Source organism: Morchella importuna (genome assembly GCF_003444635.1).
Source record: "Morchella importuna strain M04M26 chromosome Unknown Morimp01GS003, whole genome shotgun sequence".
Lineage (NCBI taxonomy): Eukaryota > Fungi > Ascomycota > Pezizomycetes > Pezizales > Morchellaceae > Morchella > Morchella importuna.
The window spans coordinates 138,264-165,423 of NW_025763400.1; the positions used below are offsets into that span (position 1 = coordinate 138,264).

At 45.3% G+C, this 27,160-nt stretch overlaps 5 protein-coding genes across 5 annotated transcripts; 2 read left to right on the forward strand and 3 right to left on the reverse strand.

Annotated features, from left to right (window-relative positions):
• Nucleotides 1-642: 642 nt before the first annotated feature.
• LAJ45_01563 (uncharacterized protein) lies at nucleotides 643-2,486 on the reverse strand (the record flags this gene model as incomplete). Its single annotated transcript, XM_046111156.1, has 4 exons — nucleotides 643-882; nucleotides 940-1,462; nucleotides 1,541-1,871; nucleotides 1,931-2,486. The coding sequence occupies 4 exons, from the start codon at nucleotides 2,484-2,486 to the stop codon at nucleotides 643-645; spliced, it is 1,650 nt and encodes a 549-aa protein (XP_045975100.1).
• A 1,514-nt stretch (nucleotides 2,487-4,000) lies between these two features.
• Nucleotides 4,001-6,373, forward strand: LAJ45_01564 (uncharacterized protein; the record flags this gene model as incomplete). The annotated part of the gene is made up of 3 exons (XM_046111157.1): nucleotides 4,001-4,335; nucleotides 4,402-5,984; nucleotides 6,048-6,373. The coding sequence occupies 3 exons, from the start codon at nucleotides 4,001-4,003 to the stop codon at nucleotides 6,371-6,373; spliced, it is 2,244 nt and encodes a 747-aa protein (XP_045975101.1).
• A 460-nt stretch (nucleotides 6,374-6,833) lies between these two features.
• On the reverse strand, nucleotides 6,834-7,579 carry LAJ45_01565 (uncharacterized protein; the record flags this gene model as incomplete). Its single annotated transcript, XM_046111158.1, has 3 exons — nucleotides 6,834-6,861; nucleotides 6,947-7,227; nucleotides 7,277-7,579. 3 exons carry the CDS (start codon nucleotides 7,577-7,579, stop codon nucleotides 6,834-6,836), a joined length of 612 nt encoding a protein of 203 aa, XP_045975102.1.
• A 1,402-nt stretch (nucleotides 7,580-8,981) lies between these two features.
• Nucleotides 8,982-10,375, forward strand: LAJ45_01566 (uncharacterized protein; the record flags this gene model as incomplete). Its single annotated transcript, XM_046111159.1, has 6 exons — nucleotides 8,982-9,290; nucleotides 9,342-9,353; nucleotides 9,425-9,963; nucleotides 10,030-10,097; nucleotides 10,163-10,168; nucleotides 10,227-10,375. 6 exons carry the CDS (start codon nucleotides 8,982-8,984, stop codon nucleotides 10,373-10,375), a joined length of 1,083 nt encoding a protein of 360 aa, XP_045975103.1.
• Nucleotides 10,376-11,948: 1,573 nt separating this feature from the next.
• LAJ45_01567 (uncharacterized protein) lies at nucleotides 11,949-14,319 on the reverse strand (the record flags this gene model as incomplete). Its single annotated transcript, XM_046111160.1, has 6 exons — nucleotides 11,949-12,139; nucleotides 12,199-12,365; nucleotides 12,424-13,275; nucleotides 13,339-13,687; nucleotides 13,871-14,158; nucleotides 14,262-14,319. The coding sequence occupies 6 exons, from the start codon at nucleotides 14,317-14,319 to the stop codon at nucleotides 11,949-11,951; spliced, it is 1,905 nt and encodes a 634-aa protein (XP_045975104.1).
• Nucleotides 14,320-27,160: the final 12,841 nt, after the last annotated feature.

The window sequence follows — 27,160 nt, forward strand, 5'->3', positions numbered from 1 at the left end:
GACAGGAATAACTATTTTAGGTGCGACAGTTTTCAGCCATACACTTTAAACGGCAGCTCTGGACTTGATAATAAATCCCTCAAACTATGTCCATTTGATTTCAACCCGAAATTCATACTAATAAACATCTCGCTCCTTGTTTCCGCCCTCCAATCTCTTCAATGTCCGATACACTGAACCGCACCATCTGATATGCGTGAGGAAGGTATTTTCCGCAAAACCTGAGAGCCCCCTCGAGCGCCCCTCTAAGGGTATTATCCCGAGAAAACAATTCACCAAACGAAAAGACCAATTAAACCCTTTATCCGGGGATCACCTAAAACGACGAGAACTAGACACACTTCATAGCGATGGGTCTCACTAGTCATATCATTATAAATGGACGAAAAAAGACCCCAAACATCCGCTCATCTAAAAATAAAGACTTCTAAGGGTATTAAGTTACTCTAAATTACAAGCCCATGGTGCAGTGCCCTCCAAAAACTCCCCAAGTACTCATTACCATTAACCTCCAAATTTTTCATAAGTCTATAATCCTACCACATTAACGCTTACCAATTGTCCAAACATTCCTCCAGTCTCATCTAGGATATTTTACACAAACCACAGCTAGTAAGAAGGCTCAACACATAAATTCGCATCTCACAATGAACTGTTACCCCTGGCTCTTCCCCTGGTAACCTGGATTGGTTCATCCCCATCCACAGTATTAAAGAAGCTCACGCCACACTCCTTTCTCCTACCGAGCAAATACCATATCGAGCTTCCCCAGCATGTCAAAACTCCCACCCAACTCCACGTGGGAAGATTAGGAGGCATAAATAGCGTTTGTAGCGCTGTACGTGGATAGGTTGATACTACCATTGTTAAAGGTGTTGTTGCCTGATCCATATTAGCCATTCGTCCCATACAAAATTTCATTATTGAAGAGATAGATACCTTCACAAGCAGAAAGCCACCCACAAAGGTGCCCCATGCACCAATACCGCTAAATACAACCAATAGCCAAAACCATGGAACATCCAAAATATAGCAATTCCTGCTAATATCGCCCCAATCTCCAGACAGGAAAACCCACGGCAAAACCACAAGAATACTGATAAAATTTGTGTAGTGCAGCAGTTTCCATGCTGTCCTGGTTTCATCTTTTCCTTCGGTTTCGACACCTACGCCCAGAAGGTCGTCGTTGCCGGAAGGTTTAAGGAGCGATTTATAGGTTTTTGATAGAAGAACTGGGTAGGCAGCTACGAAGATAGTGGAGAATATACCGGCAAGAAAGCCTTCGATTGCAAAGCGGGTTCCGGGGCGGAGACACGCCATAGCAAGCGAGAGTGTCATGGTTATACATGATGAGAGGGTGGTGACAGAAAGACCTTGGTTTCTGAGGAAGCATGCAGTAAACATGAGGACAAAAATGAGCGATGGAACGCGGGAGATGTGGTAGATTGACGGGTGGGTATAGCTGTAATATACATATGTCCATTAATACTATGAAGGTCTCTGCAAAGATCTATTGGGGGCAATTGGTGAGGTAGCTTACGCAAATGATATATTGCTCAACACAACCTTAAGACTATGGACCACAGCGAGCGGGATAACTTTCCTGACCTCTGCCCATTTAAACTCGAACACCCCGCCTTCGCGATCACCGCAGGTCAACCGGCGCGCAAAATCGCGTAGTCCGCCTCCAGAAGCTCGGCGCTTTCCTTTCGATGGAGTAGAAGTGGGCGCGATTATGTGCGCGAGACCGAGGGAGTTAAGGGAGCGAGAAAAGGACCGGGTAATAGATGCGCCAAAGTAAAGGAATATTTGTGTGAAGACTAGTTGGAAAAGGGTAGTTGTAATTGGGTAGACAAATTTATAGACACCAACTGCGGTTGTGAGTTAGATTCAGAATAATTATAGGGCTGTGTAGACTCCAGAAGCTTACTTAGTAAGGTAAAATTATTCACAACTGATAACCCGAAGCCTGCAGCGCTGTAGAATATCACCAAGAACCCGATGTATACCATCCATCCTCTCTGTGTGTTCCATAACCACCTTCCCAGCTTTCCATCTCTCATCCAACTCCTCCATCCCGTTTCTTTTGCCCTACCTTCGCTCCCCATACCAATCCTCCACTCCCTACTACTCCCATCGCCTAGCTTATCTAAATCATCACTCCTTGTAGGAGGATACGGGCTTGGTGTCCTACTCAATAGGCCACGGCTCTCATTCATAGGTAGCAATGGGATCAGGTTTGAATTGTGCTCGTTCCATGGCGGAGATTCAGATCTCACTCTCGAAGGGCCGCCCCGGTCGGCCTCGTCGCCTGATTCATCAACGAGAAGGTTTGGTTGCCCTTGCTGAGAGCCGACAGAGCTTCCACCGCTGCTTCGGTTGCGCTCTCGGGAGTGACTAGGTGAAATGGGTGATGGGGAGAGTATTTCGTGGGGTTTTCGGAATGCGGAAAATCGCGATGACGAGGAGGATTGTGTCCGATACATTTCCGAAGTAATCACGAGAGTTTGGGCGCGTGATTGTGCACTCGACTTGAGGGAATGGTTACTTTAGTGGTTTTGATAGAGCTCAGGAGACGGATTGTGGATTCGTGAACCCTGGCATCATGCCAAGGAGAAGTAATATACTAGAAAACGGCGTTATTATATCGAGGAATAACTCTTAGAAAGGTTACTACATGTACCTTTACCATAGTGAATACATGTATCTAATATTTAGGTAATGACGAGCGATTTTCTTAAGAATTATCTATTCACATCTCACATGAATAAAGTTGTGCAATTGCGCAAGAGATACTGATTAGTCATGCTTTGTCGAAACGTGTGGCTTGGCCACTTCCAAGATTAGTATTCAGTCATTGATTATCACTCGATCCATACTGCTTTAAAAACAAAAGAATTGTTATTCTTAATTCATTGGTGCTTTAGAAGTCAATATGTGAAAATTATATGAAGAAATTGTTCTGGATATCATTCCATCACGACCACCGTCAATAGTAGGTACTCCCACAAACAGCAACGATACTCTACACCAGAGGTATCTACACGTACGTACATGTATGTACAGCCGCATTCGAAAAGTACTGGCACCCTACTATATTGAGTCGTTCATGAATTGTAGCCCACCAAAATCCATGGCACTCGCGCATACTCAACTTATTGATAGGTATGACCGCAATAGAGTCATGGCAGCTCTCTCTGGCAATTGTCTCGAATATGAGGGTTGAAAAGCAGAAAGGACTGCCTCGTGAGTTTGGCTCGGAGGTGCCAATACTTTTCAAATGCGGCTGTACATGTCCGCAATAGTATACATATCATATTTGTTAAAAACACAGACCCCAGCACGTTCTAATGAATTTGCTAGATCTCCTAATTGATAAGCATGATTCATTTTCGTTTTACTATATATTACCGGTCTCGTCGCCGGCCAGACATGCACTAACAGAAACCACTATGGCCGTGTATATAGCTACTTCTGCTATAGTGCTTGCAATGCTGTGTCGAGATTTGAAACCATCCAATTGTGATCTATAGAGCGTACTTGAGTGCTAGTATCGTAGCCTATAGGTATAAAAAAAACGATAGTTATGAGCCTGACGGTCACTCCAAATTACATGTACCTTTTGCTTTGGCTACCGGGTGAGTAGTATCAGTAGCGAGTGGAAAATCGTGCTTGTTTTTATTCTTCAGAAGGTTAAGAATCCTTGGCGGCTCGCCAGTCAAGCTTTAAGGTACGTCACTTCACACCTCTGATTTGGTGACCTTCCCACCTCTCACCTCTCGTACCCCACCATCTCCAACATTCTCATCCCCCTCCATCTTCTCTTTCTCTTCCTCCTCCATCCCGCCTTTCGCTATTTTCCCTTCTTTTCCCATTACCATCGCTTTCCTTTACGCCCGTTTTTGTCCCCTCGTTCATCTTTCCCAACATTCCTTAATTTCCATCTTTCCCTTTGTAAAAGTAAGCTGTCGCATCGACAGTAAATTCTGTTACTCTTCAGATGGAGGGCCTTTACAAACCATCAATTACAAGTAAAGCATTACCAGCAGCCCCTGCCGGTAACAGCTCGACTGCTGGTCCAGGAGAACTTAATGCATTCTCGTCTGTTTCCCAATCATCAGTATCTGGAATTCTCGGCGTCGAAAGAATTTGTTCTTCCCAAGTCCCTGGTTTTCAGACTGGTCAACATTCTACAAATAATCCCAAAGATCGCAGCCCTATGAGCCAGGCTTGTGAAAGCAGTGTTATACCTGGATGCCATCCTGTAAAATACATCAACAAAGGGGAAATGTTCACTGAGCATTCTTTATGTCCTGATCCACCTGGGCACGCAAGGTACATCCCTTCTTGATCATGATTATATCGATGATTCAATCTCTAATCAAGTTCTTCATCATATAGCCGCAGCCTCAGTGGCAAAGATAAATCATTTGTGGGAGTCGTTTCTGCAATCAACGCTTTAAACCTCAGCATGAACGCGTCTCGTCTCACCAGCATCGATCTTGCCTCTTCTCTCGAAACATACGCTGCTGTAATCCACTCCCGAACGAACTCTTCAACTCAAGCCGAGATGAATGAAGCCTGTGCCAATTGCTTCGATCATACTGCCGTTTTCTGGATGGAGTGGGCAGCTATCCAAGCAAAAATCCAAGTTTCCCTGATTGAGGACCTATATAAACTCAAAGTCCTTGCTACTTCCATTGAGAATGGGTCTGGTTCCACGGCGGATACTATTGATGTGGATAGTATCAGAGCAGTTACTGTGAAACTTACGAAGACGAGCCACGAGAGCTTCAAAGAAGCGTATGAAAAGGGTGCTGGTTGGTCTAGTGTTGGGGGACTTGACTATTGGACCAAGAAACTTCCCGAACCAGTTATCAAAGAAGCGCCTACTATCAATACTCATTCGGAGAGTATCAATCGGCTTCCCACAGCATTCGGTACTGCGAGAGTGTTCGCCGAAACTAAGATAGATAGGCAGTTTGCTTTGAGTAAAGAATCCAATAATGAGCTTTTGGAAAACAAGCACTCTAATGAGAGTTTCAATACCCAAAAACTCGGCGCCAGAACAAATAGCTCTGATACTCTTTGTTCCTTGGGGGATAACGAGTGTCAACCGGGATTCTGCGAGGAGAAGGGCATTTTTGAAATCGATACAGATGGAGCAGTCCGTCGTAAAAATGAACGCAGCGTTCATTCCTTTAAGTATCCAAATGGAAGGGCGAATAGAGACGCTTTGCCGTCTGTTACCAATCGAAGGTCGGCCCTTCCTAGAAGCTCGGATATTATTAATCTTGATAACATCTATTCCGGTGCTATCAATAAGTCCAACAATAATCTTCAAGCTGCGGCGGATCTTAAAACTACCCTGGAAGAAACAGACTCTGAGGATGAGGTTCTCTTAAATAAACGGGATAGCTCCAATGCCCAAAAAGAGAGCAGGACCGAACAGGATAACGACGATTCTCATATGGGTGATGAGAGCGCGCAGGATAAGGGAAAGTGTGTCCAAGAATATGCTGTCCAAGGAAATACTGTCCAAGAAGATACTGTCAACATGGAAACAAGCTATTGGGACAACCTTCCATCGGCCTACCTGTACCGCCCTCTCTCATATGCCATCACTGAGGAAGGCTCCATCAGAACGACTCCACCTAAAGGACAGATCTCCCCAGCGGCTGCAGTTGGACATGAAGCGTCACATAGAAGCGGAATTCCGGCGGCAGCAGTCAAAAGGCCTGGTAACATCCGCCGGAAAGGAAAGTTCCATAAACAGGATGGATCAATTCTAATGTTATCTAAGCGGGAAGCTGATGATTCGTCTTCTGATGATGATACGGCTAAGGGGAGTTCATCTAACACTCAGAGTGGTGGAGTAGGACCTAGTGAGGAACCCGGAAAAAAGCCTGCCACTACCACCAACGGAGGACAAAACTTGATTCCCCCAAAACTCCAGCATATTGAAATTCCATTTTTTGATAGAGGTACTTCCAAAATTATGATTTACCCTCTCTCTATGTCTGATAATTAAGTACTAATAACCTCAGGGACAGGTCCTACTGCCGTAGCTCAGCCTTTGGAACCTAACTATAACTACCCAGACCAATATCCTAGCCGTGGATACTTCTCAGAAGATTTTTCCCCCCAACAAAAGGAGGATTTGACTCTTGAAGCAACTAAGAGTCTTCAGGCGGACAACGGTAACCAGAACACCCCGGGTTGGGCCAATCGATTCAAGAAGATTCTGAAATTCCCTCGTGGCAGCAGCGACCAAACATCGTTGTTGTCGCCTACAGGTCTCAAAAGGCAGTTGAGCCCAGACCCCGAGAACCCAATGTTCCCAAATGCAAAACAGAAGAAGCCAAATGTTTAAGTTAGAAAGGGTCTTGTTTGAGTGACACATCATCAACAATCACTTTTACCAGGAAATTTATTCTTTACATTTGTTCTGTTAGTGTCATCATAATACTCATCAATTTGTATCTATCAGAATTGAAGTTTAGGTCCTGGTGAACTATAATAGAAAGGAATTCTTGTGCATCCAGGCAAAGGAACCCTAAAATTCGAGTGATGATAAATATGAAATCATATTTGGCCTTAAAGATTGAGAAAAAAAAGCACCCAAGGATAAATAGATAACATAAATATACATAGCTACATGATGATCGATCATGGATAATCACTCGTTGGTCGCTCAGAATATAAGGCTATTTCAGCTAGACACCGTCGTATGATTTCTCTTCCAACTCTCTTGGGTTCCATTATGTACAAAGCAATGTGACAAAATAGAACATAAATTTTCAGATCCCTTAACCGGCTAATATATAGCAGATCTAGATAGCTACAACATCAACCCAGAACCTATAGTTTATCGACCAGAATTGTTAGCAGCAGATATAAATGCATACATAGATCAAAGTAGTCATAAGGGAAGGACGTTATATACCTGGTATCATCGGTCAAATACGCCGAGTTACTGTTGATCTGGCTTTGTGTCCATAAGACAGCTGTCTTGTAGAGATTTATATCATTGGTGTACGGGCTGTTCAACCCCGTTTGGCCGTTTCTATGTCCACCAGCCCATTTATCCCACCCGTAGTAGTTCTGTGCATTCTTTCGTGTGGTCACATCGAGTGCCAGGTTGGAGTTGAGGGCGGCGCCGTTATTGTATTGCGATGCGGTCTGCCCACTGAAGGTGGACGAGGTAGAACGGATCATGTACCAGTTCTGTTCTCGCTATTAGCCTTAGATAGGATATTGAACGAGTATATTATACCTGCTTGAAAATACCGAAGTTGGCAGCATCACCGGATTTGTTGTCGCCATAGGCGTAGTTGGTATTCATTCCTTCCGTCTCCATCATAGCAATTGCGAGGTCCAAACTGGTTCCTCCAGCAGCAATGACAGCTTTTTTGCGAGTTCCAAGGCCACTAACGGTGTAGACTCCGCATCCACCCCCAGAGTTGCCGGGACAGGTAATGGTCTGGCGTTCTTCGACTTTGGCCTCTGCCTCTGGGGTGGGTGCAGCGAGGGAGAGCAGCGGGAGGAGAGTGGCGAGAAGAGTGGTGCTGAACTTCATTTCGACTGTGTGATTTGAATACTGAGATGTGGGTAGTGATGAGCCGTGATGGGGATTTAAAGAGCTTTTATAAAGCTTTTGAGATATAAGCGTAAGTTAATTGTCGGAGGTTTGTTTAGACGACTGCAAGGCAGACTCGTGGATATATTCTCATAGCTTGGTATCGGATTCCGTGCCTTCGTTCCCAGCGGCCCGTTGATTTCCTGCAAAGAAACGAGATGATGAGCCGAGTAAAGATAAAACCTACAAGTAAACGAGGTCAATAGGGGAATTTTTGGCACATAAAACGCCCAGCTAGATGCAGAAAGCCCCTTTGAGTGGACGCGCTGTTGTTTTTCGGGAAGCTTTTTTTCATCACGATGCAAATAGGAAGTAGCTATCAAGGTCTACCTAGCTGGTTCCTGATCAACATGGCTAAAGTGGATGCATACCAGAAGATATTCTTCCATACTAGGTTAATACAGCCGTAGTCATTTAATCTATCGCACATGGAGTTGACCTTTACGGACAAAAGGAACGGGGGAATTTTTTATATGAGTGCAGAGAACATCGTTCTATCAGGGTTTCCCCATGTTATTTAATAGAGTTTTCGGAGAATTGTAGTGTATGCAGGGATGTAGTTGGTTTTGAGCTGTGGAGTGGCAAGGTGAGCGGGCCGCTGGGTCCAGTTTGTGACACTTGAACCTAAGTAGGTGTAGAGTTCCACATATGTTTTTATACTTTAGATGCAGCATTAGAATAGAAGATGCGAGTGCAAAACTTAAAAGCCAAGGATTATTAGTATGAAGTGAAATGAGCTTTCATATCTTCTTCTGGTTCAGCAAGCTGTAGCATATATATTATATATCTTTGCCCGGTAGATACACTGCTGGCCACATATAGGGCAGATATGATCAACAACTACTAACAACGTGTTTTCATAGGTCTTCTCAGGCGTTAGGGGCAATTGTCGGATTTGAGACATCCTACCTGCCATATTTACGGTTATTTTGTTCCTGGTACCTGGCCGTTATACAGACACATAGTACCATGGTACCACTGTATCCGATACTCACATTGCTTGGCATTTCGGCCTACCTGCCGGTCTTTCCCCCGGAGAAAGGTGAGACCATCTTTAATTGGCCTGAGAAGTTACCTCACCTGATAAACTATGTACTCAAGTACATACAGTAGTAGAAAATGCTCCATGATCATTGATTGATTTAATAGGTTTCAAAGCCCGGCCAGACTCGGCAACCAGGTATTAACCCGATAAGGTTACAAAGGTCTGATAACGATAACAAGCGATAAGTATCCGCTACCAAAACCCCGCTATCGAGGTAGCTCTAAAGTAGGCTTACTATCAGCTAAATCAACTAAAACCTTCTCTCTATCAATACCAAAGTCTCAAAGCTCATCCAAAATGTCTGTCATCTCTTCGTTGCCAATAATAGATCTCACACCCTTTCTCACTCCCACTTCAACTCTCTCTGAAAAACAAGAGATCGCGAAAGCACTCTATACTGCTTGTCATGACGTCGGTTTCTTCTACCTTACAGGCCATGGAGTTCCAGAAGAACTACAAAATGAAGTATTGGAAGCAGCCCGTGAGTTTTTTATGACCGCCACCCAGGAGGAGAAGCAGGCTCTTGAGAGGAAAGAGATAGACGAGGGAGGCGATGGCGCAAGAGGTTGGCAAAAGCTGGGCGAAAACATCACTATGGGATCGGGGGTAAATTTATCAGAAGATATCTGCTTCGAGAGGTACTAACGTCTTCACCAGGATTGGCACGAAGTACGCTCTAATCCCTCCTTTTTCTCCTCCTCACAACTACCGGCTGATTAACCCTAATATTAACCAACTAGGCCCTTGACTACTACCACCCACCTCTCTCCGACACCTCTTCTGGTCCCCCCTACGATATTGTCCAGGGCCCAAACCCCTGGCCGGAAAAACCTCCACACTTCCGTTCCCTCTACGAGGCCTATATCGCGGGTCTTCACACTGTTGGGCATGCCCTTCTCCGCGCCATGTCGCTCGCCCTATCCTCCACTGAAGACCTCTTCACCCCTCACCTTACCTCGCCGTTCTGGTGTCTCCGCGCCATCGGATACCCTCCGCTACCTGCTACCTCTCCGGGTATCAGTTGTGGTGCCCACACAGACTACGGGTGTACGACCTTCCTGTTAGCTGACGAGACGCGGGGCGCACTGGAAGTCCGGGATAAGCAAGGCGGATGGATAGGCGTAGACCCGTTGAAGGGTGCATATGTGGTTAATATCGGGGACATGTTGGAGGTATGGACAAACGGACTATGGAAGAGTACGGTGCACAGGGTTGTGCATAGAGGGACAGGATTTAGGGTCAGTGTTCCGTTCTTCTTTGAGCCGGATTGGGATGCGAGGTGAGTTTTCCCGGATGCGATGTTTTTGTTGCTTTAAGCGGGAGGATGAATTGACAGGCGCTGTAGAGTGGAGCCATTGCAGTGTTGTCTGGAGAAAACGGGGGGAGTGAGGAAGTATGAAGCCAAGGTTTATGGTGAGCACTTGGCGGGGAGGGTAAAGGGTAACTTTTACCAAGGCGGACCAGGGAAGGTTTTGAAGGACTAGGTTAGTAGTGAACTCTCCTTTCATTTACCGCTGGTTCAAGGTTGCTTAACTATGATAGAAAATTACTCACAAACGTTGATTCACGGCCTGGACTTGGAGTTGGTGCTAAGTAAGGAAGTACTGGACATGTTCTGTAATTTTTGTCCCTCGGCTTGTAATTTCTACCATGCTCTCGTTTTTGGACCAGTGTCACCCCAAAGTGTGTGATCTTCCACTCTACCTTTCGGTGGAAAAATGGCCTTCATATCACACAGGCCTTTGTTTACTTCTCAACTCGAGGCCATAATTGAATAAGAGGATACCGACAATATCATACTGCAATAAGAAACTCCGCACAGTGTATAATTACCAATCGAATCCCCAAAACCCCTCATAATTCGGAAGTAACCGTTATCATGTAACCCGATCGGTTTGCAGCTACAGGCATAATAAAATACAAAGGTTACATTGGTAGTTTCATACTAAGTAGACAAACACCACTAAGTCATATTGTTCCCAAAGACTCTCGTAAGAAGAAATATCATTACATACTCTATACCTATCTCACAATGACTCCCCTTGATCGGATGTGGTGGTTTTCGATATCAAATGCTCATGTGTGAATAAACAGATGGCTCTTCTGCATGCCCCTCCCAGTCTCTGATTGAATATTGCTGAAATATCATATCAGTCTTCCCATACAATGACCCGAGTATAATTTGAACATGCTACATAATTTTTACACAAGAACTCAAGTTAAGCATCATGCGCAGAATTCTTACAAGGACCGTCGAAAATATTATAACCGACAACCCCAGCACTATTTTGGTTTTTCACACCGCGATGTAGCGTCTATGACCCCGGAGCAGTAAATAGAGGGGTGTAGTTTCCCAACAACCATCACCACCACCATCACACCCACCCGAAATAATCAATAATCATAGGTATCACTCGATTATTTTCGACACCAACTGTTGAAAGCGTCCATTCAATACCAAAAGCCATTTAGCTAGACACCTGTATCTTCTGATTTCCTAATAACTAATTCAAGCTCTCCACACATACAGCCGGCCCGTTCTGATACCACCGCATGCAACGCCCATACCCCAAAAAGCCATAAATCCATCCATACTGTTTGCCTGTACTTAAAGAAACCCAGGCACGCCTGATGATTACAGCGCCTTTAACCCGCTTTACGATTTACGTATAACTTCAAGCTAAGCTCAGAAAGACCAGTCTACTCTCTTTAATGGCCGCACGGCAAGTCCTTTGATTCGGAGAAAACAAATGGCCTTTAAAATTTGGCACGTCTATAACTACCCGCCTGAGATTAAGGCATAATTCCTCCTCCCTTTATCTAGCTCCAGACTACCGAGTGATTATCTGTGATTCAAGTCACAGCAATTGTAACATGTAGCTGAGTCAGAACGAACAATGATCATGACGGCAACTGAAGCTATCATCTCACAATCAATCTCCACACAGAAAGTTTAGAAAAGATGTAAATCAATTCTCTATGAGCAATATCTCTACTCTACTCTACTGATGCAAGTAATGTAGAAGAAACCTCTGCCCCGAGCAACACCGCAACGAAATAAACGCCTTCTCCCATAACTCATGCAATCCTAATAGTAATATAAAAAAAAGGGGGGGGGTTATGGTGATTAAACAGAAACATGATACATAACGACGTTTGTCTAGTCATAAAAAACAAAAGTCCATCCATTACTCTCATGCTTGCCAAGAAGCTCGCACGTGACCAATAATGCCAAGAATAATGGCAAATGGTTCGAGTAGGTTCTCAAGTCCATTTCTCCATCAATTTGGCCCTGGTGGTCCACATTCTCAACCGCTTTCCATAGATGTAGAGCGGGATGGTGAACAGCAGGCAGGCCATATGGATTCCGCCGAGCGCCAGGAAGACGGTCTTTGAGCCGTCTGCCTCGAGCCACCGGTTGAAAAAGAGGGAAAAGACAAGTCCGTGGAAAACGTCTGTTTCACAATTATTAGTAAACCACACGTTTCTTTCAAAGTTGATGAGGGGCGCTTACTCTTAGAGAAATTAAGGGTGACAAGTGCTTCACCGGCGTATTGGCGGTAGGAGTCAACGCAGAAAGTAATCGCAGTTGTGGATCCAAGAGAACACCCAAACGAGATCAAACCGAAAAAGAAAGTCGGGACCATCCAGTTATCGCGCTCCTGCGCAGACCAACCGAATCTAAGCAAGCTATTAGTATATTATTTCAACATGGCAGGAAATTCAAAGGAGTACACACCCCATAAGTCCAATCGCAGTAGCAATCGCGACAGGGATTCCCATTACCAGCCTAAACTCTGGCTCATAAACACCTCCATTTGCCCTACTCATGGCTCTAACAATGATATCAGATACCTTTCCAGCAACTGCTGTTCCGATGATACCACCAATGAACGGCGACAAGTACACCAAACCCGTTGCTAGACGAGAAAAGTTATAAGGATGCTCCTGGTAGATATGTGCGACAGTCTCCGACAGCACGATCAACCAGCCCACAGAGAGCGAGTAAACGACAGTCGACCAGAGAACCGCAGGGTACGCAAAAAGAATGATAGGGCGTATAGCAACCTTCAACCAATTTTCGTGGCGGAGAATACCGCTGTAAACTGTCAATGATTGAGTGAAGGTCTTGGGCGTGACAGGTTCCGCGGTTTCAATGTTTGCATTTGAGGGTAGCGGTTGTGCGGCAGCCTTGAGGACATATTCGTCGAGCGATGCACGCGAGGTCTTTCCGCCATCCATCTTGTAGACTTCCTTTGGTGGTGAAACCTCATCGATCTCATCTTTGGGCTTCTCTGGCGTAACGAAATGAGCATGTTTCATGTCGGCCTTTTGCTCTTGCTCAACGCCTTCGATTGCGTCGCTGGTGACCGGCAGTCTAGCGATGCCATCCGGAGGTAGAACGTCTACTGAAGTTCGTCGAGACCTGGACTTTTCCTTCTTCTTGCTTGAACCGGAATGCGAAAATATGCTAGATGAAGCCCGGCGCAGGAAGGAGGGTGACTTTCCACGAGGGGTACGGACCCAAAAGGTTTCCGGGACAAAGAGGAACAAGAGACCCAAATTAAATCCGACAATAATAGCGACAATCCTATACAAGACCACAATCAGCTTTCCGCCTGGAATCCTACTATCCAGGAAACCGAAGACTCACCAGAACACCCATCTCCACGACATTGTCTCAATGATCGCCGCACTGACCAACGGAACCAAATTCTTCCCACCAAGCAAAAGCAGCGTGTAGATACCAATACGGTACGCTCTCTCGTGCAAGAAGAAGATCTCTGCAATCGTAGCGCTAGGAAGCGACTCGCACGGCGAAACACCAATGCCCATCAGTATTCTCCCCGCGACCAATGACCCGTATGATTTCGATGCAGCGCACCATATCGAAGATGCAAGGAAAATGAGAACTCCGAATAGATATACGGGCCGTTTGCCGAAAATAATAGCTGTGGGTGAAGATATCAGGGCACCAATACCAAGTCCCATCATGAAAAGGCCTGGCACGAACCATTAGCTTGGCTGCTATAACCCCCAACCCATATGTACTGGGATTGGCGCTGTAACACTAATCTCGTACAACCTCTCTAATAAGTTTCCGCGCGCGATGTCACGAAGCAGCATCGCGAACCATAACCGCAAAAACAGACGAGGGGAGAGGGAGAGAGAGAAACAAGGCTCACCAGTCGTCAACGCAACATCCGGGATCGAGACGTCGAACGTCTTTGCGACATCATTAAACCCGGCCGCCAGAACCGGTGTCTGGCCACCACCAACAAGACAGTGCCATCCCAAACACAGCAGCGCGACATCTCTTCGCCAGCTAGCCCAGTTTAGCGGGTCATCAGGATGATCATCCGGCTGGGGATTAAGAATAATAGTTCCGTCCGGAGTGCGCTTCTGTTCCTCACGGGGGAGCTCATCGAGACCAAGAGGCTCCTGTGTTGTGGAGGTGAGTAGCAGGACGGTGCCTATGAGAATCGATAATAGAGCTGCATTAGCAAAACGGAGTCCATGGACATCTCCAAACCGCAGAAGAGAAGGGAGATATCCGGGAGAATATCGTCAACGCACCTGGAACCTCTGTTGTCTCCGGATCCTCCAAGATACCTAACGACCAATTTTTCACCATCTTGGAATATTTGTCGAGGTAGATTCGGGGGATGAGATTCTAGGGAAAGGACAAGTTGAAGACTATCCGGGACCTCTTTCCTGGGAATATTTAGACAGGAGGCCGGAAGCAGGGCCTGTTATATACTTTATGTAGGAAAAAGCTATGCACCGACGTATTTGAGCAAAGGGTATAAAAGAAAAAATATTACATATCGCACGACCGCCCCCCGTGGATCCAGCTGCGGATATGATATGATGGAATGCGGAGGTTGAAGAAGGAAAGGGTCGCCTCCCCCGGGCATGGGTCATTTGAGGGGTTCTGTCCCTTTGAACCCTTGGAGCTAGTGTGATTTTCAGTTTTTGATGTTGATGTCCAGATAAGAATGAGCCGTGATGTCATGCCGAGTGTCCGCTAGTGAATTTGCCTATAGCCGCTCCTACTCACCCCCGGTCCAGCAGCACGTGTGGTGCAAAGGGTCCGGTCCCTCTCAGATCATGTCTCTGGCTGACCCAGTGTAACTAGTAAACCAGCTCTACAGCGCTTTCTGCGTCAATGGCGAGTGCGCACTTGTTAGCCAATATTCAGAGTAAATCCGCATTGGCCCATTAGTAGGTCAGGAAGAGTGCTTTTTTTAATAGTGGGACTATTATTTACATGCCAGTAGAAAAACCAACAAGGCGCAGAATCATAGCTTCTCGAGAAAGAAACAACCAAACCATGCAGGATGAAGAAATAAATCACAAATACTCTAGGCAAAAGAACAAATACCAAATAAGGATAGTATCTAGCCGTTCTGCACCCAGTAAAGAAAAAACAGATGGTGATTTCCATCCGGATGAGATAGCATAGCATGATCTTGCACTGCACCCTAGCTGCTCATTCGCCATTACCCAAGGAACCACTGTACTGTACCAACTCTCCACTAGCAGTGCTATTGTTCTTTACTTCTTCTTCCCCCCCCCCCCCCCACCTCACCTCAGTCTTGGCCCTTGCAGCTCGCGCCGTCTAAAAGTGAAAGTCTGGTTGAAAACAGGGCCTACCTCAAAGTTTAGGACCCGCCAGGACAGCGAATTACACACGAGATACTGTAACTACACTCAACCCAGTGCACCCCCCCCCCCCCGGGGCCCAGTGCAGATACACTTTCTACGGAACGGCCCACGCGTGCGCGCGCGGTAAATGGGCCCCTCCCTTCTGCTTCTTCGATCTTTCTCACAGGACGGATATGGAAATCTGGATTAAATATTTGAGATCACCTATCATGGAGAGTAGAGTAGACGGTAACCTATCTATCTACACTTTACTTATCACCAAGAGCTACTGACGAACGGTATTATTGCACAGTAACTTGCACTTAGACTAGTAGCTAACTTAGGCCCAATTAACTAAATATGCATCCTGCAAAACATCGAATCAGATCAGAATCTCAACGAAGGAAATAAAGATAGAAAAGCAGCTAGAGCATCTACTCTACTCTAAGAGGAGGGCCCACAAACTAACCTCCGTCTTTATCCGGCGGTGAAAGGATCCAACAACTATTTTAACAGCGATAAAGTGTAACTCTTCACAAGGGAGCGGAGACAAAAGCAGGCATGCAACGTACCCCCCGCAACAACAATAACAAAGAACATATATATATTCCTATTCCAGCGCAGAATAGTACCGACGGCTTCAGTACCCTTTGCGATCACAGCTGGCAGTGCTCATGCTCGTGTTGTGGCAAGCAAGCAGGTAGGCAAGCAAGATAGATGAGCGGGGCATCTACCTAGGTAGCGCGCCACCCTTCGCTCCTACATGGGCGTTTTGCAGATCATGGTCCAACGTGACACGCCTTTTCGGGTTCTGGTGTGAGGGGAGTTATGCCAGTATGGGTAGAGTAGAGTGGGTAGAGGGGGGGGGGGGGGACTAAAATATAATACCAATCACTTATACCGTTCACTTATTTAGTTGAACCTTATCAGATTTCACTCAGGGTCTGGCGCTGCAGCGAGTAGTTATGTCTTGAGATTTAAACGGAGGGTGAGATAGAGTAGGTAGATGTGAACAGGATAGGTTTAACTTCTCCTGCTTTGAAACTCTGTATCATGGAGGTCTCCGTCGGTGATCGGGGGATCGGGTATTTCCCACCCGCTGGCTACTAGCTAGCTACCATAACCAACTACAGTGGAGTCCCGATAGTAGCAACCTCGATAATAGCATATCCTCGATAGTAGCATATGTTTGGGCAATCCCAAACGAGTCGGTACGGGCAAAGTTGTTCTCGATACAAGCATATCCCCGATAGTGGCACACGAAAATCCGTTCCCGACCATATGCTATTATCGAGACTCCACTGTAACTGTCTGTACGGGTTTTCAAAATGTGGTGGAGAGAGAGAGAGAGAGGGATGTCAAGTGCAAGTGTAGATTGATGCTTTTTACTGCAGGTGATCCACAGCTACAGTACCTACTTGAAACCACCAGAAACAGGTAAAACATTCCTGGTTATTTAATCATTCCCACCCATGTCTCTCCTTCTCTGGTCTCTACCATGTAGGTATGGGTGTGGATCGAGCCGGCAGCATAGATCAACACTAGAACCGCACGTGTAGAGTAGATTCCTAGGTATCGTAGGGTGAGGTGAGTAAACTACCCCCGCATCTAATTCTGCGGTAGCTCAACGTGCCGTTGCGGGTTGGAGCACATGAACAAGACAAGAAAGAAAAAATAAATAGCACGTTGTATCTCCAGCTTAGCTTAAACTCCTAAGACTTTTTTCTCTCTCACTTTTTTTATATTTTTATTTTTTATTCGTTCAGTCTTTTTAAGAAGCAACGCTTCAACGTACCGTACATATGAGAGGTTTGAAGGGAAGGGGCGCTCCTTCACACCCCCACGGGCTGGATTCATTTGGTGGTGAAGCTTCCTCATGGTCGAGTGCAAATCCATGACATGTAATACGCACAGTAGAGATGGTGGGTGCAAAAAACCGCTTTTTTTTTCCTTGCGCCTGCTTGATCAACCTCCCTCTCACATCAGCTCAGTCAGTGCCAAATAACTAAATACCCAATACCCGTAATAGCAGCTAGCTAGAGCGCGCTCACATCAAATCACATCACATCATAAATCTCTCTGTCTGTCTGACCCAGCCGGATAAGAAAGAAAAAAAAGGCGCGCCTCACCCGGACCGGCCAGAAACATCAAAACTCTACATGCTGCCGCGAAGAACACCATCTTTTTTTTTCTCTCTCTCGGCGAGCGGGCGGGCGCCGTACCGTACTGTGCAATGTAGGTACAGCATGCAGCAGCCCTGACGTGCGATCTCAAACTCCCTGTCCGTCTGTCCCATGGTGGGTTAGGTTTCTCAAGCAGCCGAAGCAAGCAATCACAACCGGGTTTCTCCCCTCACCCCCGCGCGTCGCACTCTAGCGAAAGACCAAGCCCTGCATGAGCATGGGGGGTTACCGTTGGGGCTCTGCTTGCGCACCTGGTGGGACAGACAAAGGACGAGAGGGATGAAGCACGGCCCTTAATCTTCGTCGATAGAGTGCGTGAGTGAAACCCTGTGAAGGAACCCCCGGAATCCTCCCACCACAGGCGTTATTATACCCACTCTCTAGATGTAGGTATCTTGCTAGAGTACAGTAGCGTACTCGTATTTCACTGACGTTTGTGGACGCGACTGATATTGCATGCCATACAAAAATACGCCAAGCTCATGATTTTGGGTGTATGCAATAATGGCCCAGTTCAAAAACGTCAGAGAAATACGAGTAGATAGCTACTCTGCCGGAAGACACCTTGTAGCGTAGGCAGGGAATATGGGAAAAGTAGCCTGGCATAAGTTGATATACATGTATGTATCCACCACCACCACCACTGCAACAGCAGAATAGCCGTTCACACGTCAATCATAGAGCTGGACATACGTAGAGTACCTACCCTGCACCCACTGAGCTAACGTTAGAGAGCAGCTGTGCATGTAGATCATTTTCCCATACTCAATGTGATATCTTGGATTGAGTCTCTCGGTATCCCCCATTTTTGGGCGCTGGTTCATTAGACCGGGCGTGTTCTGAACATGTGGGGGGGGGGACCTGCTTGTGGGGGGGGGGGGGGGGTTACATTGATCTTAGAGGTTCGTGAACGGCTCGTGGGGTGACTTTTTTCTCTCTTTGAGATGATTTTTGAATTTGCGGGTTCACAGTGTCTCAGGGTGGGGGAGTGAAGAAGACCAGAGAACCAGCTTCACTTGGCAATATTAAAGTTTTCCATCCTGCCGTGACACCGGCGATATCTGTGATACCACCTGCCCGCTTCTACCCGTCGAAACTCAATTCTCGATACCTACGCCGCTCTTCTACTCAACCCGATATCTCCGCGGACTCCTCATTCCGTGGAGACCAAAATGCCCTCACCCTCTCATCTCCTCTTTTCCCTTTCTCCCTTTCTCCTTTCTCTCTTTTCCTTTCCCTTTCATTCCTTCTTCACTCCCGACAATATCAACACACGATGCTGCTCACCGAAATAAGCTTTCTCCCCCCCCCCCGGGCTCATGCCCAAGCCTCGGCACACGGCGCACCTCCTTGTTTTGGACTGGATTGGAGCCTGGCTGGGCGCCGAGCTCGGGAAGGGAAGTGTGGGGCGCCGCCGCCGCGCTCGAGCACAACAGCAACAGGGCCACTTGGAAGTCTGGCTCTACTCCACTCTACTTCTACTTAGGGCGATATCTATGCAGCTTGGCTTAGATTCATGGCTGCTGATGATGAGTGTGTGGTTACAGTCACTACCTGTCCAGGAACCTAGGAACGCCATGTTCTGCCACCGGAGAGAAAGGGGGAGACGAGGGGAAGCGAGTCCAAAGTGAGTGAGGGGTTCGGGAAAGCCCCTATGAGCTTATTTTATTGAAAATCCGGGGAGGGGCTGCTCGGAAATGGGGGGCGCGCTGGGTGCGGGACAAGAAAACCGCAGATGTTGGAACTTGGAACCTCTCTGCTCCTCTCATAATTCAGACTTGGGCTTGGTTTGACACTTCGATATTTGTAGCACCACCCACCCACCACTACCAGTGCCAGTGGCCGCGGATCTGGTCTTGCGCTCCTATCAAATCACAGACAGGGCCTGCTTGCTGGTAGCAAGCAAGCTAGCTGCCAAGTTTAAGTACCACGGCGCTAGAGTATGGAACAGAGCCATTACTAACGCCGAGATGATTCGCGGTTGTGCGTTGCTCTATCGATTCTCGGCATTCCTCCCTCACTCACAACTAGACTCTAGAGAGATGCGGTTCTTCACTTGCGGGGTTCCCGGCGCGCAAGTGAGTTGGTGTGATTGTTATTGTGGGGTTTCATAGGTTGGGGGTGTAGCCTATGCCATGGGGTTTGTACCGGGCCCGGAAAGCTTAAAGGCGGTTTTACAGGTTACAGCGAGAGGTAGAATTATTGTAGAAGCAGGGGTCTAAAAACAGCGTTTCTATGGCTGGCCAAGCCAATAGGACTCATCCCATACTTCTACAATAATCTTACCGCAAGCTGTACGTACTTTGTGGTTGCGGGTGTGATGAAGGGGCGTTATCGCCTGCCGCTCATGTGCATTGGATATACGTAACGGGTAGATCCACTGCTACTTACGGAAGGTATCTCATGACCTGCCAGTACTACTCGGGAGGCCAATTCAGTTTTGGGGGGATTCCTTAGGTGGAACTACAACAAGAGGGAGGAGGGCAGTAATACCTTGGGCTACGAAAGGAAGTCTTCGGTATTTGCATCATGAGCTATTATATAGAGTGTACCCGCCCATTGGAAAGACACGCGCGGCGTGGGTCCCGCCTTCCCATGTTGCTCACAGAATAAATAGTGTTTTGGTTATTTCAGTCACAGACTATCACTCAGTTTTATAAAGCCCTGTGAAAATTAAAAGATTTGAGTCCAGCTCCTCTATGAAAACAGTAGTCATGACACAGGAATCAAAGGTTCGATTCTGCACGTAGTCAAGTCGGGTGCTTTTATTTATACATAGCTCAGTTTGTCTAAGTGCCTGTGAGCTGAAGAAAGTACACTACATGAGCAGCCTAGCTGGCCCCGGAATAACACAAGCAGTAACCAATCGACCACACCCATTACGGGGGTATAAGTATCAGGGCAAATCTACGAAGTGCAAAAATCAGGAGTAATAAGTGCCCCCCCCCCCCCAAAAAAAAAAAAAAAGAATACCTATATGGCGAATTCAACGCTCTCCATTCATCCATATATACATTGATCATCCTATATACATGTAGTTAAAATTATATCTTCACGGCCCAAAGAATAAGGGCTTCTTAGTTGATTTCCAATTAAGAGGCTCGACCGGAAGTGGACGCTGCAGTGGTTCTTTGTTGGTCTTCAGAGTCCCGATGCGCCGTGACTGGATCATGGAATAACTTGGAACGTAGAGTATGTTTTGCATCTGGGCTTGGGAGATTGTGACCAGCCGACCGACCGTTATATTATAATTAGTCATGTCATGAGGTATCACTCGATGCATCCCTCTAAGCAACCGACAACCTCCTCTCAACGCCGCCAAGACTTGATGAGAGCGGGGGATCCTCTTTAATAAAGACTTTTCTTTGACTTCTTTTTGCCAAGAATCGTCACTCTGATCCTTTTCCTTCCATGGCTCGGGTCATATGAAAATAAGAGACATTTTCGCACGATGGGCCCGGTTAGCCATTGTCATCCGCACTCAAGGGCCTACTCTTCACTGAATAGGTTCATCTCCTTCCTTGGGTCCTCTCCGGAAGGGCCCTTTCCTGCGCATTCACGCTGTCCTAACCGGGCTCAGCACCAGTACACCTTTCTCTCCCGCCTTCGACGTCTGCCCTCAGAGGATGTGCCGTTGGTGGCATACCATAGTCACTACATTGGGGGTGGGGTTTTGCAAGAAGCAGTTTTTCCTTTGTTCATGTTTTTGTTTTTCTACTTTGTTCTATTTTTCGTTAAGTTGGGGGAGGATCTCTGTCATCTGCTCTGTAAGGAGATGTGCGGTTGGTGACATACCATAGTCACTATAGCTGGGGTTCTGGGTGGGAAGTGGAGGCGTCTTTACGCCATAGTCTATGACTGCATGCGATATGTTATTCCCAGAAATAATAAAATTGATTTAAAAAAAAAAAAAAAAAAAAAAAAAAGAGGTATCACTCGATGGGATCCTGCGGTGCAGTACATATGCTGATTTTCTCCAATATTGGGAAATTTATCAGTACATCAGTACATAAATGCGTCACTGTTTTTTGTATATGAAAATGCATTACCTATTCTAGTTGATGCGTTCCCAGATCTCGTAGAGGTACCATACCACTGTACTTGCGGTTGTTACTATAATAACTATATGAAGGCGGATCCTGGATCATGGAGGGAGCTTCGTTTTTATAAGTGGTGCAAGTTCTCGCTGATAAATCTGTTTGTACGTACTGGCTACGTATACCGATCGATATTCACCGCATAGTACCTTTCTGCGCGTATGTCATCGTTCCCTTATTTTTTTCTTTTTTCTTTTTTCTTTTTTACATTTCCGCTTTAGAATTATAAGCATCATTAATTATAAAGAAATCAACGAGTGTGTGTCTTACTGGAATGCAGATAATCAAGAGAATGTAGTGGGGAAGAGTTAAGGAAACTCCAACGGAAGAGAAGGGGGGGGGGGTTATACTCTTTCTAAATACGCTGGATGAACGTATATTGGATCCTCTTCACCTTTTGAATGTTGTCCCTACGTATCTAGCTACGTATGTTAGATGGTATGGAGAGATTCGTATGTGTTGTTTCGATGTCTTGAGACGAAAGCTGTCCTTGTGTATATATAGACATTGGGAAGCTTGACACCAGTGGAGATTTTCCCGACAGATTCTACTATATAGATAGCTTGGGGAATGAATTATGAAATTTACAGAAGATTTCTGTAGTGAAAGTGAAGGACATCAGGTCTTGCGTGGGACAGTCTTCGGGGGAGATATTGCATCATGCATACTCATAATCACAAGGTATCACTCGATGAATAGTGCCAGGATGGGGAAATATCATGAATACGCTTATATAACCCAGCTGGCCAAACCTGTAGATCTAAATCTAGTTCAATAGTATCATCCGAGTTCAAATTAAATATCGACTTTTGATAGAACTGATGCATGAGGAAAAACATGCAGCTCATGATCGATCAACAACGTCTATTTTTAGTATATACATATAGCTACATGTAATGCAGTCCACTTGCCTGCGCCCCCTTTGGAGCCCCATGAGACAACCTCGGATCATGATCAAAGTAAACACAAAGAAGAATATCTAACTATCCTCGCTTGTACAATTGTGTGATTCTATCCACACGGGATAGATACGGCTCGGCTCGTCCGGGTCAATATGCAATAAAATGCCAAGAATTGCTAAGCCACATTCTCACCACACTCACGCCACAGCCAAACAATGTCCTTCTAACAATACTTTCTTCTCGAGTAGATGATAGAGAAGGCCGGATTTACTCGGAGCAGAACGTATTTTTGAAATATTACGCAGGCTATATGCAGAATTACAGTCCTGTCCGACCTAATCTTCAAGCACTAACCCCGTTTCCCTATCGAACGAGCTCCTTATCCAGTTTACATACATGCAAATATTATTATAATTATCCATTGGCTGCAGAATTGGTGGCCAGTTTCTGCATTGTGTAAGACCTCAATATTCGGCACGTAGGGAACTCGCCCGACATGCAAGGTGACTGAGTAATGTGATTGCACTGCCCCAGGTTATCTAAAGTTGAGGCGAGAGTCTACAATTAAACGTAGTATAGATATAGCTACATAGCTGGTCGTACGGGTATAAACCATGCGTTACCTCTCCTAATTTTACATTCATAGTATCGAAGTGGAAATAGGTGATTTTATTGAAGGATAAATACAAAAAAATCTCCTGTATGTGGAGCGCTGGTCAGAAGCTGATATACACACTTTGAAAATAAGCACCAGGTTATTGATCGAGAGGATATTGTGATACGGTTAGATACATACAAAGGAAATTCACAAGTAAACAGTTTATATATTGTTTATCCCGGAAAATTTGGTAAACTCAGACAGAAAGTCGGCGATATAGGATATAAAAGTTCTGTCCGAGCCGAATCACAAGCGGTCACTCGCTCGAACTAACTGCGTTTATTTTGCCTATGACCCAAAACCTAATGAATTAAGAGCTTGTGACATGAGATGCGGCACTAGTTAAATCGCCATTCTAACCTAGAGAGCCTTATAGGCTTTGTTGGTTAATAACCATGTTAGCATATAGTAGTATTGCCACCCGGACCAAGATATGAAAACATAACGCATATATCCTTAGATACTGTGGGTTTTATTGGATGTGTAGGAAGTGACCTACATGCTGGATACTATAGGGAAGTTTGTGATTAACAATATTAATGATTTTTAATCAAGGTATTAGGAAGAAGAAAAACCAACTTTTGCACTTATGCATATCTGGCTATCAATAACCCCTGCGGGGAAGTTTTCCAGTAATTCTCGCTGACTATAATAACCTCATGTGATCTCCTGAGGCATTTATTGAATCAGTGCATGAGACAAGGCACCCTCTAGAGGGCTATACGTCAAGTGTTTGCTTACGACGATCAATCATGATCAAAAAGAGCTACATTACAAGTCATTCCAGTCATCATCCATGTTCATATATTCCCCTCCTCGATTTCGAAATTTTCACACTACTATTGCAATAATATTACAGGGTATCACCGACGTTGTTCATTCTAGCTAAGTCGTGGAGGATGTGCACACGCGTGGCCTGAACCATACCTATAGATGCTGGGCTAGGTCAGCTACTACGTATATACATGTACGTATGCTGTGCCTTATTTTGTTCGCCATTTCAACCTGGTTCATCATGTTCTAATGGTTATTACATTTGTTTCAGGATATACATGTGCGTTTGACCATGGAAAAAACAAATGTGCAGCAGTGGTTTACCTCAACAGTTGAGTAACTTAACATCTCCGTCGAGATAACTCTCAAGTGTTTTAGTGCTGGGTTGTGCGTATCCGATTTGTTCCGGGTGAACAAGCGAACCATTTCACACAAGGTACTTGTATAAGAGTAGCGTAGCCCTAGTATAAGGCCTAGCAATATTCCATATGACCATTTGTAGTTCTTCATCCGAAGTCTTTCAAGGCGTTTTGCCAATATGATACTTGTCAAGTTGTCATTAGGTGTCATGATCTTTACTATAACACCTTCAAACCTTCTATCCAGATTCGGTATGAAACACCACACCAATGAGCAGTGAACTATGTGCTTTTTTCACGACCTTTAAATCCTTTGAGGCCCTATTAAGTAATTGACGTAATTTCTGATAGAAATATCACAGGTTTCAGCAAGCCGCATGTACGTACTCAGTTCCTTATCCAATGCTACATGTACTAATAGATACATGCATTGTAAATCATGTTTTCGCCGTTTACTGGTTTTCTTGTGTAGATAGTCGGTCCGGGTGAACCCAGAGACCTTGCACAAGCATGTGCTCCGACAAGCCTGTGCCGTTGTCGCTATATTTATCACTTCGGGCATAGCATGCATGTAGTTTCGATTAAAAGTCACGCCTATTGGCGAGAGCCATAGCGCCCGTTACTGTGTTTACCGCGCGGTACATGTATGTGATCAAGATAGTCCAATAGATCCTTTTGTAGCATGTGCACCTGAAGAACGTAGATTCGAAGTAGACACATGTAATAATTCAAAAGGAAACATATACTGGCCATGGCCAGCTGAGCACAGCCTGTTGATCCCAAAATTCCAATGACTACATGTACATGTACCTTATGGGAGGGCCTAGCTAAATGCGTTTTGAATACTAAATATTATAAACATGAAGTAGAAAAAGCGTAGGATTGCAATTGATTCAACTTTGCTGTTCAATAGATCTAGCTATGCCTGTTCAGCCTTACGTTGTGTTACTGGGTATTTCAGATAATTAAATCAATTTTTTAGAGCCATAGTGGGGTTTGCAGGACCAGCGAAACGTGTTTCTGCAGGCTTCATCTGGGCCCGGCACCTTGGGAATTAAAGTTCTGACACCGTTGAATTATGACATTACGGTGTAGTGCCCGAGACCGTGACCTTCTGATAGGGAACACTAATTCCGCCAACAGACACACGTATATGTGAATTAGAGACTAGCCTGCGGTGTATGTACACTCATCCTAGTATATTTTCTTGGGGGTTCATTTGACAACCCCGATGAGACACTTTGGGTGCAAACAAGATCGATCTCATATAACCTCGTGATCGATAGCTTGATGCAGTTGCGCCGTTATTCGTTCGGTGTATGGTGATATGTTGTGCGCACTTAATGTACGTACTAATTCACTTCAATACATACATGAGTACATGTCAAAATAAAGCCGAACCTCATATACAGAAATTGCAGACAGATGATGCCATAGGGACAGCTGTACTAGGACACAGATTACTCAAAACTGTTAGTACTATTCGTTGGCTGGAAGTACTGATCACTTTACTTGTGTTTACACGACATCTTGCATACATGTACACAAGGTAGCATGGTCTTGCTTCTCAAGAAGGGCATGTGTATATATAGAATATCGATCTAGTGAGGTCTTATCTGAGGCTAAGCGTATATGATCATATAGTCGAGTTGTTGCCTTCGACTTCGATATCCCTGTGTAACAACAGCAGCAGTTACTTTTGACTAAGCAACTATAACCCATGCATGACTTAACAAGTTTATACGTATTACGGCTTTCTGATGATCATAGTGAAGTACCCTCTTTATGGTTATGTTACATGTAGGTACCTACTTGATAAGCACAGCCCCAGCCCAGAAACGTCAGAATTATCAATATCTAATCTATGCTTCAATTAGCAATACTAATAATACATGTACGTACTATTTTCAAGGAAGTCAATATCGATAACGAGGTAAACCGTAAGGCACCAGTGGTAATACTGAGACCACGATTTTTTTTTTTTTTGAAACGTATGAGCACGTGCATTCTATGGATAAAACCATCAAATACAAAATCAAACGTGGATTACGTGCTGGGTTAATTAAGGACAAAAACACTATAAAGTAAACGTGGTAATAGATATACTATCTTCAGTTCCATGGGCCTGTGTGCAGTGCTGCTTATGTAAAACATTATCATTACATCTAGGGAAAACCCCACCGCTTCTGGAGTACAGCGGTGGGTATTAAGTCATCGGACAGCCTAGCCACAATTTTGCCTGCAAACGCGTATTTTGGTGGCGTTCTGTCTGATCACTTATTACCCACCGCTGTACAATATAAAGTAATAAACATGGCCTGCACGGGATGTATGCAAATGTCGCCAGTTTTTGCCAATCCTAGATCAACCTGCGCCAAGTGCAGATATTCAACCCCTGAAGTGCTGAGTCATCTGGATCCAAGTATTATGAACTCTGCTCAGGATAAAGTATTGTGTGTATCGATCGTTTTCTGGGACAACGAGATGCGGGGAATCCTCCCATTTATATTCCCATTATACACTAAGTGGATTTGTTTTCTGCATAAACTTGATTCAGTTTGCATGAATTTGCGATGCTGCAGCCGATCCTCTAAGCCTCAGTGGAAGGGCCGGCTCAATTGTCACACCAACCTTAACCGCCCTCCGGTGAGAGGTGCATATGTGACATAACTAAGTTCAACCACTAGATACCACTTTCTGCCTCCTCTAGAGTAGATACTTTCCCCCTGATTAGAGGATATTCACGTCTTCAAATAAACAGTATCATTGAGAAATAGTAATGAATTCCACACGCCTTAAATGCTTAATACAACGAACGAATGAAACCAAGCCCTGTACCGGATTCTAAGAGTTTT